This window comes from Convolutriloba macropyga, chromosome 6 (genome assembly GCF_964194025.1).
Source record: "Convolutriloba macropyga chromosome 6, txConMacr16.3, whole genome shotgun sequence".
Lineage (NCBI taxonomy): Eukaryota > Metazoa > Xenacoelomorpha > Acoela > Convolutidae > Convolutriloba > Convolutriloba macropyga.
The window spans coordinates 34,873,679-34,892,905 of record NC_134473.1 but is presented as its reverse complement, the minus strand read 5'-3'; the positions used below and the strand labels follow the sequence as shown (position 1 = coordinate 34,892,905).

The 19,227-nt window shown below is 35.3% G+C and overlaps 1 protein-coding gene across 1 annotated transcript in view; it reads left to right on the top strand.

The window, feature by feature from the left end:
* The window catches only part of LOC142341633 (uncharacterized), a 147,884-nt gene that overhangs the window by 69,415 nt on the left and 59,242 nt on the right, over positions 1–19,227 (top strand). Inside the window, exons 10-11 of the mRNA XM_075392740.1 lie at positions 1,093–1,154; positions 7,964–8,183. Coding sequence (XP_075248855.1) covers positions 1,093–1,154; positions 7,964–8,183 — 282 coding nt within the window. The remainder of the gene's footprint in view (positions 1–1,092; positions 1,155–7,963; positions 8,184–19,227) is intronic.

The following is a 19,227-nucleotide window of genomic DNA, read 5'->3' as shown; positions in this document are numbered from 1 at the left end:
AAGGTATTGGCTCGCACGTTTAGATAATCTTTTCACTGAGTAAGACACCGTTTGAATACAAAATGTTGCAGTGTCTTTGTGAATCTTCATTTGTAGTTCTATTATGCCTTCTTTCTAGCCATTAGAACTGCTAAGATAATTTTGACTGCAAAAATTCTTTTTTATGCTGTTATAGGGAAGTTTTGTTTGTTTTCTAATTCACGGCAAGCTTTCAAAAAATTTCTCAGTTCTTCTCTTTGTCTCCTTTTTGGTTTTGTATTTGATTCGGATGTAATGAAATTGCGGACCAAATTACAATTGTCAATTTTTTTCTTTCTTTAACTATTTCAATCCCAACATTAGTCAGTGGGATCAACTGCGGCTATTGCAACTGTGAATAGCTTTCATTTTTTTCATAGTGCAGGAGAGGTGTTGATGTTATTGGTTTTGAGAACTTTGACTTTTCAAATTTTTTTCAAATTTCTTTTTTTGCCTCTTGTTTGTCTATAATGTGTCAAATTAGTTTTCTGCTGAATTTTTGGTCAGTTTTTGCTATGAATGAATTAGTTCTAGTTTCTTAAGTATTAAAGGATTAGACAAAATGGCAATTTATTTTATTTTTTTTTTTAAATTTTTAAATTCGTTGTGCTTGTGTTTCTAGCTGGTCAAATGAAGGATTCTATGTTTTTATTCAATTCTATTGAGTGTATATCGGGGATTGTCTTTCTATATTTTCAAATACGTTTTACTTTTCGATTACTTTCGTTCTGCGTAAGTCAAATTTGGTTTCTGTATTACCTCCCTCACTATTTTAACTAAAAAGTGAAATCACAAAAGGCTGAAATACCGAAAAAATTATATGTCGTCGTCGTTAGAATACTGAAGAAAAAAATTAGGTTGTCTTTTTTTTCTAACTGCTGCAATCCCAACGTCGTTCAGCTGGGGTCAACGGCGGGTGTTGTCCGACAATCTGCCATCTATATTTATTTTTAAAGTTCATATCAACCTGGGTGGTTTTCGCAGAAGCGATATACAATTAGGTTCTGCCAAAGCGCGGAATAAAATCTTGGACAGTCAGACGTTGAATGAGTGTTTGTGTTTGTTGTGTTTTAGAGAGACATTGAGAAGCTGCCAGTTCTGCAGCGACTGTTCCTCAGCTTTAACAAAATCGAGAGGTAAGGTTGCTCCACTTGCAGTTGATATCAAGTCTCTATTCTGATGTGTTATTATAGCTGTAAACGAGTCTGACATATATTGTGGAACTTGAGGTTTTTTTGCACTTGAAATAATCTTAATTGTGCTTGGGCCTTGTTTTTATGCCAAAGCGAGAAAAATTTTTGCCAAGCGGGCAAAATGTTTTGTTCACATTGCGTTATTTTTAATACAGTTCATATTTAAGCTCGTGATTTCATACTGAATTGATTCTACCATGTTTCAAAATAGTTTGTTAGGTTATTTGTGGTAGTTGGCCATTTTGGTTGTTAGTAGTTTTTTGGTGATAATTTTAAACGTTTCAAACTTCTAATTGATTTTGACGCTAATTTAGCAGTTTTAGCCAACTTTCAGTTTCCTGTGTCGACGCTAGATTGATTGGCAAGAATACTTCTTTGGATGGTAATTTGCGTTTTTATGGAAAACGACTGTGAGTTTTCATATTATTACTTTGGTTACTTTTGAAATTCTGTTAATAGCTGCGAAGCTGTAAGCTGAGCGTAACTATATTGCGGTGGTCGTGTTTTTTCGGCGTCTGGCGCTGTTTTTTCCTTCTATATTTGTTCACACAGCAAAGCCGCAAGTCAAATATTCTGAATGACTGCTCTCACTAACAACGTTTGCGCACGTGGCGTCATTTCTCTCCAGCAAAAATTTTTAGTTCATTTGCGTTAATAGATTTTGATAAAACCTGACATGCCTCACTCAATAAATTTGAATTATTTTAGGTCAAAGGAACTATGCGAAATAAAAGTCCCTAATAAAAAGATTTCTGCGGAAAGACATATCAAGCTTTATCAATTTATCGCTGAATCTTTTTTGCAGAGCATTTTGAGCGGCTTTTGACTATTGCTGAATTTTTTTAGCTTATTGCAGTGTCTGGATTTACGGCATGCAAGTCTATTTCGCAGCTATTCCGGCAATCTACCGGCAATGATCTTTATTGCTAATGGTTTTAAAGACTCACACTATTTGTTTACAATTTCAGTCATTTTGCTTTGTGCGCCTTTGCTTCATTTTTTTTGTCCTGTCATTTATTCTCATTAATAAAAATTTCTCATCGGCTCCCGAATAAGGCTAAATTAATGGCTCTAAACGGAGTTTGTTGTAATTACATTGGTTTTTTGGTCTTTTTGTATGCAGTTTTTTGCTTGGTGGATTTTTTGTCCCTTTTAACTTTTCCACAGAAACGGGTAAACAGGTAAAGAACAGATGGCAAAGAACCGAAATTGTTTTTAAACTGTTTTTTCGTGCTGTGAAGGGCGGTTAACGAGCTGAACAGTTTGACCACCTCAGTCACCCCCAGTAAAAACCCCCCTCATTACTCCCCATGCCCGAACACTCCCCTATCAACCCTCCTCCACCTGGTGATTTCAAACCCTATCTCGTCCAGTTCACGCAACCCTAACCCCCATCGCTTGATTCCCACATTCTCCCCCCACTGCTACCCCCAGATTTATGCTAACAGATTTTGCCCCAGCTGGTTACTGCCGAAGCCAACCGCTCGCCTGTCGTTTGAGAGCAATTCGCCCGACGTTAGTCGTTTATGTTTTCTAATTTTCTGTTTCAATCCCGATCTGCGTCAAGCGGGTCAACGGCGGTTGTTCTCCAACAATTTGTCAGCTGTGGTTTAGAGATCTGTTCAGACTGCATATTTTTGGTTGCCTTTGAGACGACAAATTGAGGTAGTGGTTTTTTGGTCAAGCTGGAATATTGACGTGAGCGAAAAAGCGAGTAGTTTAAGTCTCGGTTTTTAAGAGAGTTTTTTTTTCAAGTGCGGCCATTTGACTTCTGTTTCCAAAGTTTTTTCTCCTGATTTTGTGAATGATACAAGTTAAAAACGTGTTTTAATGGTGATTAGTTTGGGCAGCTAATTGTTTTTAATCAATCTTTTAAATAAAATTATTGCTTTTTTGTGTTTCTTGTCCGTATTTGTTGCTCGTTTTGTTGTCGAATCATTTAATTTTCTTTTTCAGTTGATAGCTAGCTGTTTTTTTTCTTTCTGTTCTGTGATTTCAAAATCTATTAGTGAATTCTTTATTTTTTACCTTTGGTTTTTTCTGTTGTTTGATCCCGTAGTCTCATTAATGATAGGTGGTATTGGATATCCAATAAAGCATAAGTGAACCTATTGAGTTATTTCGGTATTTCGGCCGACGTTAGTGGTTTTGTTAATATTTATTATAATGCTTTCTTAGCTGGAGGTTTTACTTTGTCTCAAATAAAATTTTGTTTGAATATTTTTGAATTATAATTTTAGTCGTAGTCTTGTATATTTCTTAATGGCAGGTTTCATCATCTTTTGACTAAGCGCATTTATATAATGTTTTGAAAATTGATCTCCAGTTTCACTATCTTGTTTCATTTTGTTTTCAAAAAGTGTGGGTCAATTTTTGTTCTGAGCGTGTTTGTAGTTGTTACAAGTCTGTAATGACTGATCTCATCGACTTTCTTATTAGGAAAAAAAGAATTTTGTTTACTTCCACCGCATTTGTTTTTATCATAAATAATTTTTTATATATTGCCGGAACTGGTTTCCACTTTTGTCAATTAGTTACAAACTTATATTTTAAAAATTTTGCATATGCTTCACAAAGATCCACAGTATTATGCTGGCAATAATCTCAATATTTATTTTTCATGTTTATATGAATTTGATGAAACCGTTTTCAAAACAAATTGTGCAATTAATATACGCCTTCAACCTCTCAAATGATATTATTAACGTGCTCTTTTTGTAATCCAAAGCATTTGAATTGTTTTGCTGTTTTTTCAATATCTGTTTTTTCGCTTTTGAACGTCAATGAGATGTCAAATTATTAATTGCTCTTGAACGAAGTTCATAGCAATTATTGTAAACTTGTCTTTTTATGCAAAATTTTTGCTTGAGGGCTTTGAGTTTTCGAGTGACTTTTACGCCCTTGACTTTTTGCGTTTCACGTGATCTAAAATTCTCTCTCAATCACAATTTCAAGCAGCTGAACTCAATTGGAGGCAATTTTGCATATTTGAATTAAGTTTATCCAGAAAAACAAATAATTACATTTCTTCTGGAAAGGTCATCGCAAAGAGCAGTCCAGCTCAACAAGTGCTCACCCTTTAAAAGTAAAAATTTGCCAAAACAAACCAAGTAATTAAGAATGATCTAGAATATAAAGACGCTTGAGGTTTTTGAAAAAGGCCAAAAACGTTACCTTACTCATGCTTTTAAGATCAGATGGTATAAGACACAAATCTTGTGCAATGTTATATGCTTTCCTCAAATGGCTCTAGAGATTTCTCACCAATAGTGCTGCGACCGGAGGTAACATTTCTTTTTTGTTTCTTCGTGTGTTTTGTTTGTTCTGGTTTTCATCCCAAGCGAGGATTCTCAAAGAGCAAAACTCACGGAGCTCTTGAAACATTTCAAGAAAGACTGCAGACAGGAGCAGTTCAAAAACCGAAAGATTGAATTGAAACTCTACGAACTGAATCCTATGCAATTGAAAACTTTGCAACAAGTTCAGAAATTTACCTCGAGAGCCACAACGTTCAAGTTTTTGTTACAAAATTTTGTGATCAATTTATCAACCGCTTTAGTCAGAGCAATTAAGCAAGCTGAAGTCTGCTGCTTTTTGTCCAGAGTTTTTCTTAGGAATTCAACAAACGTTAAGAGAGCCGTACTGCACGAGTGTCCCGCTCTAAAACCAATTTGCTTGGCGCTAATTACTCTGTTTTTATCTTTATCTAAGAACTTCAAAATCCTATGATAAATTATGCTTTCAAAAAGTTTATCCAAAGATGGTAAGAGACTACTGGGTCGATAATTGTTAACATCAGTGCCACCTTTATAGAGTGGCAAAATTTTGGCCTTTTTCAAAGTACTAGGATAATGCTCTTCAAAGAAACGCAATTAAATAGATATGCCAATGGTGAACTTATAACAGGTAGCAATAGTTTAAGAACCTTGCTGGAGATACCATCATGACCAGTCGATTTAGATTTATTAAGTTTTTTATGGCGATTACTACTTCGTTTGTTTGTCCCCGAAAACAAAACTGTTTAAGACTCGATGTCCCACAAGTTTTTCGTTTTTACGTTTTCTATTTTTGGCAAGACCACTTCCTATGTTTGCGAAGTGTTTATTGTAAGTATTAGGGTTAATATTGTTTGTAGTTTCTGTTTTAGTGCCACAGAGTTGATGGAAGATTGAGTAAAAAGAACGCGAGCTCTTACTACGTTTTATTTTTTTGCTATAAAATTCATTTTTTTTTTCATTTTTGAAGGTTTTTGTGCACATATTTCTAACTTTTTGATATGCTTCACGATTTTCTAAGGTGGGATTCTTTTGATATATTCTATATTTCTTAATTTTCTTACGATTAGCTTTGCGACTTTGTTTTTTTTCTTTTATAATTTATTTTCTTTCTTTTATAATTTGTTTTTTTTATAATTTTTACCGCTGCAAACTTGTTTAAGGCAGATAAAAGTACTGAGACCAGACAACAACATTTATTATCAATCCCCATGTCTTTTAAAAAATCTAATTTATAAGAAAACCAGAAACAAAAATTTGTAGATATTCTCATTGAGCACAAAATTTGACAAATCCCTCGAGCTAAATGTTTTTTGTTGATAACGTATTTTTTTATGTAGAGAGATCACCAGACCCCTGTGATCACTAACTTCACAATCAAGAGTAGCTACTGATGTTACTTCAAAAGCACTCAGACAGTGGTCAATGCAGGTAGAGGACGAAGAAGTTACTCTAATTGGTAGAGAATTGAAAATTTGATAACGAAAAGATTGAACTAAATTGCAGTGTTCGGTCGCATATAGATGTTCAGAAAGTATGTCGATATTAAAATAACCAAAATAATATGATTATCAGTTTTGATTGCATGCAAAAATTCCTCAAAGTTTTTGAAAAATAAAAGGGCTTTCAGTTTTGATTATAGAAAAGCGTTTGAAGCTCAATCTATTGTCTACTTTATCAATGACCTTGCCAATCAAGTTTTCTTTCACGTAAAAAGCAGTTCCGCCACCCTTACCTGTTGATCGGGGTATTGAAAGTAGTTTTTGATAGCCGTCTAGGTTATAGCAGCCCAGATGGTCGTTTTCGGTTAACCAGGATTCGCATATTCCTATCACTAGTGGTTTAACTTCAAACTGTTCGATTAAAAATTGAAGCTGGTCATGAATGGCGTCTTAACGATCGAATGTTCATGAAAAAATGAATGGTCACAGAAAGAGTTAAGATCATTTTCAGAGAAGTTCTCAGTCAAAAGTGAACTCATTTGTCAAAGAGTTCCCGGTTTTGCCCATAGTGTGTTGCTGCAGGAAGCTGGTCCAGTTGATTTGCCCATGTAGAACAAGTCCCAGTAAACTGCAGCTTTACCGCGGGTTCACTTGCCAAATAACCTTTTAAGAAATCCAAGAGATCATTTGGGTCCGCTGTTCTATTTTTAATTTGATTCTCTAACTCGGTGTCCATGAAAGGAGATCTCGACAAAAACCTCTTTTTTTCTTGTGCTTCGTAGTTATTTGGAATTGCAGTTGCTTGACTTGAGTGTAAGTTGAAAACAGGTTTCGTGGTCTTTGCGATTTGTAAAGGATTTGCTGATTTGTTTGATTTTTTGACTGCTTTGAGCTTCAAATCTTGTAAATCTTTCTCGTCATTTAATGCTGTCCGTGTGTCCTCAAAATTGTCGTATTCAAAATTTAGATAAGGGGTGCTGATGCTCGTAATTACAAATAGAAACAGCCCCTCCGCTTGTGTCGGTCATATTTTCCAAGCCTCTCTGATATGTACACTGGCTCTCTGTTTCGTGGATTTTTGAAGAGTTAGAGAAGTGCCCACACGTGCCCACACTCTGTCCTTATGGTGATGGTAAATTTTATAATTTCTCCTGGAGGGTTGCGGACGTCTTTGATAGGTCCGAGAGGATGACAATCAGCTAAATCAGCTCGACTAAGGTCAATTTGTAAAGCCGTTTTTTAAAAAAGTAACACGTCATCTAACAAATGGGCCTGTAATCCAATCGGTAAATTGTTAGTAATCAGGCATAACTTGGAATTGTAACTTTCAGTTTCTGTAACTCGCTGCTTCAAACAATTTAATTAGCTAGTCAACTCCTTGAGTTGGACTTCTTAATTTAATACTAAAATTCAAATGAAAAATGTGCCAAAATCTGGTGCCATTTTTCACTTTAATTCTTAATAGTGGTATATGTTAACCTCTAATGTGGTTATTTCAAGCACTCTAGTGAACTTCTTAGTCCCATTTAGGCGCCCCTCCCCCGACTGAAGCAGGTTGCAATTGATTTAAGAGCTCCCTTTAGTCGTTCGAGAGCAATTCTTCCGACGTTTAGTCGGTTATGTTTGTCACGCTGAATCAGCAAAGAGAGCGAAAAAAGGAGTGGTTTGAGGCGGTCTTTTCTTTTTGAAAATTACCTTTCAAGTGGAATTAGAAATTGGTGTATGAGCAAATTTTCTATTTTTGAGATGAGAGGGAGTTTTTTTATTCGCGTGCATCAATTTGATTCAGTGTTCATTCAGTGTTTTCAGTGCTATTGAAATGATTAATATGTTCTTTAGTTGTCAGCGATGCGCTATTAGACTTGGTATTTTTCTGCTCTTAGCTGGGCCATCGCATGATTTTCAATAAATCCAAAAATTCCACTGAGTTGGGATAGTTCCAAGCATCGAGGCATCCAATTGCATAAAAACTCCTCTGATTCATGACTCATGTTGAAAGGAAACGGAATAGGTAAAAACTTTTTTTTACCTTTAGCCTGAATGACATGCAATCTTTAACTGGGAGCCAATCTCTTCTGGAAGTGACTCTGGACGGGAACCCGGTGTCGGATAACCCGAGTACAACATCTACAGATGCCCTGGCTCAGCAAGGCTCAACTCGCTCAGGAATGCAGCAGGGTTCTGTCGTCACTTACAGACAGAAACTTATCTGCCAGATTCCAAATTTACGGCAATTGGATATGAAACGGATATCGGTTAGTGACATTAATATAAATGTTAGGTTTATTAATTGCTCTCAAACAAAGTTTGTAGCAATTATATTAGTCCTGTCGGTCTTTTTCTTTATGCGGTGTCGGATAACCCGAGTACAACATCTACAGATGCCCTGGCTCAGCAAGGCTCAACTCGCTCAGGAATGCAGCAGGGTTCTGTCGTCACTTACAGACAGAAACTTATCTGCCAGATTCCAAATTTACGGCAATTGGATATGAAACGGATATCGGTTAGTGACATTAATATAAATGTTAGGTTTATTAATTGCTCTCAAACAAAGTTTGTAGCAATTATATTAGTCCTGTCGGTCTTTTTCTTTATGCGATTTTTTGCTTGACAGATTTTTCGTCTGACGCTTTTGACTTTTCGTCCGCAAAAACGAGATGAAGCTCGTCCGAAAAACTGAGAGTCTTTCAGCTCTGTTTCAGCTCAAACTGTTTTGGAGACTTATACTTATGGTGTGAAGGGCGGTTCTTAGAGGTTGAAGACACCACCCCCATTTGACCCCCCCCCCCCCCCCCACTATCGCCCCCACCACCCCCAACCCCCGGGCTGTTGCCTGCCCAACCCACTGTTACCCAGCCCCGCCCATCGCATCAGCCCCCCCCCCCGTGAATCACCCCCCCCCCCCCGTTTTTCAAGCTTTTTGAAACCTTTTGTAATTTTCTTTCAGCCCTAGATGTAGAGGAACCTCCTCTAGAGTTTTATAAAAAGGTTGCTGCATAGTTTCTAGTGGTAGTGGGATAGTTTGAACATTTTAACATCACGAATTTTAGCATTTTTTTTGACAAAACGTGCAATTTTTTTCATTTTTTAAATTTATTTTACATTACTTACGTTCTTAAGTGTTTGCTAACAGGTTACTGAGAAAATTTTTATTTGCCATGGAATAGTTTTCATTTTTTTTTAAATATCACAAACAAATTTTAGCAATTTTTTGATAAAGCTTGCCTTTTTTCAAGTTATTCGAAAATGTTTGTCGGTTGTTAGGTTTCTTCTGCCTCAAGAGCCAAGGAAACTCCTCTAAGGTTTGACAATAGGTTACTGTATAATTTCTAAATGTAATGTAATGTTTTTCAAGATTTCTACACCACGAACTTGAGCATTTTATTTTACAAAACTTGCAATTTTTTTTCATTTTTTTAACATTTATTGTCTCTATTCAGGTTTTTCAGCCTAACAGAAAATCTCCGTTAGGGTTTGATAATAAGTTACTGGAAAATGGTTTTTGGCCATGGATTAGTTTTTAACTTATATTATCGCAAATTTTACTTGCATTTTTTGTTTCAAGTTTTTTGAAATTGTCCTATTTTAGGTTTCTTTAACCTCAATAGCCACATAGCCTCCTCTAATGTTTGATTTTAGGTTACTTCATAACTTACAATTGTAATGGACTGTTTTTCAAGATTTAATATTAGCAATTTTTAAAATTATTTGCAATTTTTTCAAGTTTTTTTGAACCCTTTTGAGTTTTTTAGCATTTTTCCGGCACCACGGTCCTAGGGGCCTCCTCCAAGGTTTGATAATTAACTGCTGCGTAGTTTCTATTGTTAATGAAATGCTTATCAATAATTTAATGACTCCAGCTTAAGCAATTTTTGAAAAAAATTAGTCTTTTCAGTTTTCTGAAAATTTTTATGTTCCAAGTTTATAGACTTTTATGAGCTAGTGAAACTTTTTACAGCTTGAAATAAGGATACTGGATAGTCTCTTGAAACAATGAAATGGTTATTGGAGATTTTAGTATTTTGAATTTTGGCAAGATTTTGTTAAGATTTGCGATTGTTTTCAAAATTTTTGAACGCATTTGTCCTTTTCTGAGTTTAAAGATCAATGCTGGCCAACGAAGCTTTTCAAGTCTTGCAGATGGGTTTGTGGAAATAATTCCACAGCAAATAATAGTTTTGAACGTTTTCACTGAGAAATCTGGAAGCTTTTTTTAAAAAAAAATTCGCAAATTTTTTAATTATTAGTTTCTTTGATTAATAGCCGCCTCAGCCTCTCAGCCGGCTATTATAGCGCTCCTATTTTTTTTATCTCGTCGAAATTTTTCGCTTTACCTTAGTTTACAGCTTGTTCAACATTTTGCGTGACATCTTTTTGACGTTTCTAGGATATTTTCACTCTTATCTCATTCTGCTCAAAGTGCTTTTAGACAGCAGTTGCTCAGCAAAGTAATTCAAATTGAACCGACTCATTATTAAAAACGAAATAAAAAATAAACCGGATAAACCCATAAAGCCCGATTTCGTTGCCAGTTACTCGAACTTTGTTCTTAGTTGGCACCTCTAATGCTTATTGGTATTGATACTAGCCCCTGTGTCGTCTCGCTACGAAACAGGAGTATGTTAAGCTCCAAAGGACAACAAAACGGTTCGCACTTTAACATTTTTTGTACGAAAATCTTTTTTTTTCACTAACTTTTTTTCTTTCAAGCCCAATTTTGGTAAAGGGATTCAACGGCGGCTATTTTCCGGCAATCTGCCGGGTATGTTTTATTTACTAACAAGGCTAGAAAACTAAAAGTTGCAGAGTCGAATCAAGCTAAAGCTAGCCTCACTAACTAAAGGCTAGCTACTGACAAAGCCAACCGCTCGCCGGTCGTTTGAAAGCAATTCGCCCGACGTTGGTTGTGTTTTAATTTATTGTTTTCAAATATAGTTTTTGCAATTATATGAGTCTCGTCGGTCTTTTTTGATGCGCTTTTTTGATAGAGGGTTTTTCCTGCTAATCGTTGAGTTTTCGTCCTGAGAGGCGTGATGAACTCGAGTGGCGTCTTACTTGCTTTAAGTTGTCTTATAAATGACCAGCTAGCTGAGTTTGACGAGCAGGCCTAAGTTAAAGTCAACATGAGTATTTGGTGAACTTTTTCCGTTAGTCAATGCGGTAGGAAGTTCTTTGAGGTCATTTAGGTTTTTTTGATAAGGAATTACTTTGTAGTAACAGTATTGCTATTGGTGGTTTTGACGTATTGCTATTGTTCAAAAATTGAAATAGTGCTGTTTTAAAATCTTGTGTAAACTTTTTTGTTTTTTTTTGGATTATAAATGGAAAATTATAATAGAATATCTCCTTACATTAAGACAACAACTCCCTGAGAATGTTGTAAAAAATTTTAAACTTTTTAAAAGTTTGTGTAATGGTTTAGATTTCAGTTCTGTTTCTCTTGGTCTTAATTGTACCTCCTTTCCTTTTTCATTTTTCGGAAGTCTGATTGGAGGCAGAGTTTTGTCGGCTGGGTAATGGTTAGTCTTAAATTTTTCTTGAATTGATTCAGAACTTTTCCTGTTCTTTAATTGATCTCGAACGAAGTTTGAGGCAATTATTATAATTTTATTAATAGCCGCCGGCAGCTTCTCAACGGCTATTATTTAGGCACTCTCCTTTTTCGCTTTACCTTTTGACCACGTTTTTCGTTTTACGTAAGTCACGATTTTCAAATTGGACTTCTGAATTACTTCACACATTGTTTCAACTGAATCGATTTTTAATTCTAACACGCATTAAATTAAGTAATGTAATGAATACGGTCGTTGTCAAAAGAGCAAAATCTAATTCAAAAACTGGATAAACCGATAAAGCCCCGTCATTATGTCATAATGCATTAGGTTATCAAAGTTCATTAGAGCGATTGCTAGCTGATGTTAGTATTAAGCTTAATACCTTTCTGTTTAGAAGCTGAATTAAGTATAGGTTTAGAATCTAACTAAAATTGCACAATGAATTAGAAAAATTTTCGAATTATTCTGTCAATTTTATCTCTTTTTTTTTCTTCTTCAAACCCGATGTGTGTCGAGAGCTTCAACAGCGGCTTTTTTCCGGGAATTTGCCGGCTATATTTGGTATTTTTTGCGTAACCGTTTTGAGTGATTTTTGTGCTCTTGACTTTTTGCATTTTCAGCGATCTAAGTTTCTCTCTAAAAATTTTAAGCAGCCGAACTCAATTGGCGACAGTTCGCTACTAAATTTCGAATGAAAAGTGCCAAAATTGTTGGCTTTTTTATTTTTAAATTTTGTTAACGTTTATAGTGTTATATAAAATAACCTTTTTGAATTTAGTTACCCCCCCCCCTACTGAAGCAGACTGCAATAGGTTTGCGCTCCCACTAGTCGTTTGAGAGCAACTTTTCTGACGTTAGACCGTTGTATTTAATAGCCTCCCTCTTCTCAGCCGGGTATTATTGCGCTTCTATTTTTTCGTTGTCGAATAAAATTTCATTTCGCTTTACTTCATTTTTCCGCTTTTTCGACATTTAGCTCGAAATATTTTCCGCAGCTTTAGACTAGTTTCATTCTTCGCTCATTCTGCTCATACTGCTTTTTAAACAGCAGTTGCCCATGAAGGCAATCCAAATCGAACAGAGTCATAAAGAACGAAATCAGAAATTGAAACGAGAATAACCCATAAAGCCTAATTTTAGATGCCCGCTACTTGAATTCACATTTAAGTTAGTTGTCATCGCTAAGGCTTCTTGGTATTGATATTAGCCCCTGTATCTTCTCATTAAGTAACAGGAGTATGTCTAACAACAAAACGAAATAAAAATAATTCGTCTTTTTGAGAAATTTTTCTTACATCGATCAGTTTTCAATTTTTTTCTGTTACTCCCATCCCAATCGGGGTAATGGAAATCAATGGCTGTTTTTTTCCGGCACTCTGCAAGGTATGTTTTTAATTGCTTTCGAACGAAGTTTGGAGCAATCATTGTAAACGTGTTTTTTTTGCTTGACCGTTTTCTTCTAGATCATTTTTTCTATTTCTCTTCTCGAGTGACTTTTTCACGCTTTTTTATTTCTTGAGTGATTCGAATTATACACATTGAGAAATTAATTCTGTTGCTAATATAAAACTGATTGTGAGAAATAAATACATATCCGATAGGTTGCGGGTTCGAGCCCTTCACCATTAAGTTTTTGCGCCATAAAAATTTTCTAGACAATGTCCTCATCTAATTTGGTTTCCTCGGCAGTCGTTCAAAAATATTTTGTCCGGCGTTAATGGGTGTATGTTTTAGATTCCTCAATCAACAGTTGTTTCTTTTTCTCATTATGCAGCTTTTTCGGCGTTTCCCGTACAATTATTTTGACTCATACGCTTGTATCATTCTGCTTTAAGTGGATTTTTGACAGCAGCTGCCCAACAAAGCAATCTAAAATGAAGAAATTGTCAACAACCGAAAGGGCAGTATCATCTGGAAAATATTAGTGTGCCTACTAAATTCAATTAAAAAACACTCGCTTTTGACTTTTCGAAAGAATCACCTTTTTTCGACCCTTATTCCATCCCAACCCTTGTTTCCATCTGGACGTCGAAATACATGGCGGCTATTTTCCGGCAATCTGCTTGGTATGAAATTTGCTATAATTTAGTATATGAGATAGTGATAGCTATTTTAGAACGATAATTAGTTTCGAAGTTCTGTCATTTTTCTTTTTCCAATCTATAATGATTGAGATGAGTAAATAGCCGCCGTCAGCTTCTCAGAGACCTTGTGTGCTCTTTTTTTCGAAGTTAGTGTTAACTTTCGATCACATTAAGGCGTGAATTCTATCTTAGCCTCATCTGACTTAACTCACTGTTTCAACTGAACGTAGTTTTAATTTTTTTTAAAAGGTTTCTCAATATAGTGAACGCGTTCTAGGGAAATGACAAGAACGTGATAAACCGATAAAGCTTGGTCTTTATGCATTGTTATCAGAGTTCATCAGAGTGGTTACCAGCTGGCATTAGTATCAAGCCCAGTAGCCTTTAGTTTAGAAGCCGAATTAAAGGTTGCGTTGAAATCATCTAACGGATACTGCATACCAAATTGGAGGAATTTTTGACTTTTTGAAAACGGGCTTCCTATTTGTTCCTTTCAGTTTCAAACACGACGGGGAGTCGTAAGGTGGTTCAATGTGGCTTTTTTGGTAATTTGCTGCCTATGCTTTTTCCTAACCTTGGGGTCCTAAATTCTTCAACGCTTTGAAATCTTTTTAACTACTCTAGACTAGTTTTAAAAGTAATTTAAACTTAAGGCCAATAGCGAAAAACGAATAAAAAATGCAAACGGATAAACCCTCAATTCAATTTTAGAGTCAAAATATTTAAAAAAATGTTCGAATTGTCTTTGTTAACGGTTCTATTGTTTACTGCTAGTAATACCTGTCCCTGGTTTTTTGGTACAATTCAAATTTCAACTTGTTTCTATTTAAATCTGCTACGAGGTTTTGGGCTTCAATGGAGTCTATTTTCCTGCGATCTTCAGGGTTATGCTATGTTAGTTTTACACTGCTTGTTTCCGAAAAAAAAATTGTGAAAATTTTAGTTTTGACTGTATTTGCTATCTTCGCACTTTTGTTAATGGCAGGTCTCATCGGTTTTATAATCAGGCAATAATTGAAGTTGCTTTTGGTGGCAGTTCTTCGCAAATTGTTTCTGTGAATTTCACGCTACTTGCTTTCAAAAAATATTTGTTTTGAAATTTGCACGTATTTGCTGTCGTTATAGCTTATTTTACTAGTATTCTAATTAGGCATGAATGAAGTTCGTACATGGTTTTAGTTCTTACCTTACGAGTTTCTGTGTATTTAACATTACTCCTTGTCAAAAAATGACTGAATTTTTTAGTTTTATGTTTGAGGTTTTTTCTTTTTGTTGATTTGTCACTTAGTGTCCTTAATGACAACCCTCATCAACCTATTAATGAGGCCTAAATGGTAGTTCCAGTTTATTTTTCGTGGTTTTTGTGACTTCCACGCACTACTTGTTTTGAAAAATCTTACTGAACTGACTGAGTTTCGTCCTTATTTTTCATAGCTGCTAGCTGAACGGAGCTATGTTGCGGTGCTCTTGGTTTTTTTGTTCCGTTGTCCACCGCACCCAAAAATATTCTCAATGATAGAATTAGAGTTTTGAATTTAAGTCTTTTGGGTGGCCGGGATAAACTTTTTCCAATCCATTTGTATCTGTTTCTGTATTTTTTATCTGCGAGTCTATTTTGCAGCTATTCCGGCTGTCTGTTGGCTATGATTGTTACCCGCTATTTTTTTGAAAACATTTAAACATTTTCCTTTATTCTTTTTGATAGCTAATTGTCTTAGACTTCAGCACTATACTTTCATAAATTCTGGTGAGTCCTTGGGTTTTGATTGTTTCCTTTTCTTTTTGTCCTGGCATTTAGTCTTATTAATTACAGGTCTTCTGGTTTCACAATTGAGAGTGAGCCTATTTGATTAAGCCAATTGATATCTTTTAGTTTTTATGATTTTATACTATTTGTTTTCATAAGAGTTTATTTTACGTTCGATTTTACGTTCTTTGTTGTTTTTCGTCTCACTGATCGGCCCCCCTTAAGCGACATTCATTCCATTTATTCGTTTTAGTTTGTTTCTATTGTTTATAGTAATTTAATTGTTTTTTTAATAGTTTTAGATAATTTTTTAGTCTGGCCATCATTTGGTGTAAAATTCATCTCGGTGGAAGTAATAAGAGGTTATGTTTTTGTTTATCTTTTTTTGGCCTTAAGACCAGCAGCAGTCTTCTGCTTGTTTCGTGGCTGCTTTTTAAGAATCCGCTGTGTAAATGGTTTCTTGCCTTCTTTTGTTAGTTATGATAATTTTAACAACTCTAGTTATCAAAAATGCATATTCATTTTTGAGGACTTTTACTAATTCCGTCTTTTAATTTTTATAATATATTGTTTTTATAAATATATGCCATATAATTAGTTTTAGAACTATATAATCAATTGCTCATGGTCAGGTATTTACCGTATGCAATTCGGGACTTGTCTTGCTGTGGTTTTTTGTAAGGTGTGGTCACTCATTTTTCGATCACTTAGATTTCAAAATTGAAGTTACTTTTCGTTGTTCAGTTTTTGGTGACTGCCTCTTAAATTGGCGTGGGCCACCATTCAGAATCTTTGTTTTTTTTTCGGATTTCTTCGTCTCCTATTTATCCAACCAGATTGCTGCGCGTCCGGATTTCTCTTTTCTATCCAATCAGATTGCTGCTAGTCTGCCAGTTAGTTCTTTAGATTTGGCATGACATATTTGGTTTCGAACACATAAGTATGAGGAAGTTTTTAAATTATTCAATAATTTGTTTTTCACTGTTATGGAATTTTGTTTATCGTTTGCTGTTTTTTCTGAGCTCCCTTCATGCCAAGTTTTCTGCTCCTGGGCTCTTATTTTTTTATTACCAAAACGATCTCGAATTTGAATGCTTTTGTGGAGCTTTTTTTTTGTCCGTCTGGCTCGTAATGTTCAATTGGTGTGCTGTTCAGGTTGGGGTGTAAATAGTTTTTCATTCAATTATTCATATTGTATTTCAGGACTTGTCCTATTTTTTCGTGCACTAAAATTCGTGTCGATTTACCTTATTTTATAGCTTGTTGGACACATTTCCGTGAAATGTTCTACTTACCTGAGCTAGTTCTGTAAACAGGTTTAAAAGAAAATTTTTAGTGTTGTCTTCTTTGGTCTGCGACATTCACAAGTAGCCAAGAATTTATGAAAAAATTTAGACAACATATAATTAGTTTCTAAGTTCTGTCATTTTTTAAAATCTTTTTTCAATCTGTTGATAGGATTGCGATGAGTTGTTTAATAACCACCGTTAGCTCCTCGGGGGCCTTGATTTTTGCGTGCTCTTTTTAAAAGTTCGTTTTACCTTTCGATAACGTTGATGCGTGACTTTAACGTACCTAATCTGACTTACCTCTGTTTCACTTGAATGGAGTTGGTAATAATTCAAACAAATCTACACAATATAGTGAAAGGGCTGAGGGAAAAATCAAAAGAAACTGGATAAAATCGAGAATGCTGGGTCATTAGGTGATAAATACTGGCTATTGAGCTTGATACTAGGTTAATAGCCTTCAGTTGAGAAGCCGAATTAAAGGTTGCAGAAAAAAGGCCGTCTGTTTTTTTTGTTTCGACCACAATGGGCGTCAAATGTTTTCTTTTTTAGGTTTCTGACGGCTATGTTTTTGTATGCTGACCTTGAGGTGCTATTCTGGTAGGCAAAATTGGTGACGTGGTATGGGCATTTCCTACTTCAACTCTTTTTCGGAAGTCCTTCGGCTTCAATTTCGTTACTTCGCTCAACAAAATATCGTTTTGCTTTATCTTAGTGTAGAGTTTATTCAACACTTAGAATAACTTTTGACTCCTCGAGATTGTTTCTTCAAACACGAGTTTAAACAGCAGTTTACAAAGTTGCCTAAATAAATAGGAGCAAACCCGTTAACGAGTTTCAGATGCCTAGTGTCTTAATCCCAATCGGTTTTTTGGGAATCAATGGCCTCTTTTTGCTATCTGCGTGGTTATTTTTTAAATGTAAATTCTTGTTGTGATAATAGTTGCAAAAATTATCAATTATATAACGTCTTAGCGCCCGATGAATACAACGCAATTCTTAAACAGCTGCGAAACAGTACCTTGGAATTAGACAACATTTCGTTGCCACTGTCTCCTCGTCTTGGCTTCTGTATATGAAGATTTGCTGTGAAAATTTGTATAATCAGCTGCGCAATGGTAAAAGTTATGCAATTGTTGGAATAACTGTTGTTGTTGAGTAATGACATTACCACACGACTGTTATTACCATCTCGTAGTTATTCAGCTACGCCTCGGAATTTGACAATAGAGTTGAGCACCCACACTATAAGTATAGTCCCAATTTTTTTCATCAGAGGTATTGCAACTATTGCCCTGATATTTTACCTAAATAGCACATGTTCCTGCTGAAAGTTTCTGCTTTCTTGTGTGCTCATTTTTTCATTTTTTTGAACTATGAACACGAATAGTTTCGTACGCTGACTCTGGAATATAATTTCATAAACGTTTAAATGATGCGATTTTATTATCATGAATGCCTCAAAAGATGGGAATTTCTCTATTGTGTCTGAAGTGACACTTGATTGTCAGGAGCATTTGAGAAACGATACTTCCGATGTCTGAATAATTTAAATGCGTTGTGCACGCAAACTGGACACTGGTCTAAATTTTTAAACGGGAAAAATAATTTGTTATGAGTACAAGATTTTGTTTAAATTAAGATGAAATATTAATATGGTTGTTGTTACTTTAATATTGCTTGGGGAACATTCTCCTTAACCTCTATCAACTATCAAAACTATCGTTTTGAATCCATTTCTGTATCCCGTTTTTCTTGTTTTTTTTGTTTTTAGCGTTTGTTTCGTAGAATGTGCTACCGTTTTCCCTTTATTCCTTTGCTGAAGGTTTTGCTCCAAATCGTATTTCACCCTGCAATCAAATCAGCAGACGGCATTCTGGGCATTTTTTAATAATTAAATAATTAAGCACCATATTTAAACCCATTTTTAGTTGTGATAGCTTCTTTTCAAGCTGAGGCATGGCAATTGCACTGGAGTCATGATAGAATGATTAGTATGAAAGTAAACAAATAGGAATGAAATGATGGGACACGCCAGGAACTATACTGAACGTCAAAAGTAAGTTAGCATCCACTATTTTCGGGAGTAAAAATTTAATTCATTTTTCGACGGAAGTCTATTTCAACGTTTGCTTCGATTTCAAAACAGCTGTTACACCATGGTTATCCTTACGTATTGGTTCTGCCTACCAATTATATTTGCGACGATAATATGCACCAGATACCCCATTGCAAAGTTGTTGACCTCTTCCCAAGTTTCACAGTAAAATGAAAGTTGTCTCACAATATGATTAGTTTTTAGGGTTGTTTCACTACGATTGAGTCTGAATTTGCGTTTAGTATCGGCGAGAGATCATAGAAAAAATTTGTGAATAAATTATGATTTGGTGACCTTTTTTGTTGCAAAACTTGTATCAATGATGTAGTGTATCAAATTTTTACTGGGGCATCTGGTAAACTACTACCCAGTATTACCTGTCGGTTAATGGGAACGCAGAGACAAATCTTGTAATCGAATAGTTAAATTAGAAATAATGGTTGACAACAGTGGCGATTAACACGAAATTCAGTCCATATTTATTACCCCAAATTACCGCACTTTTACATTCATGGTGATCACCTTT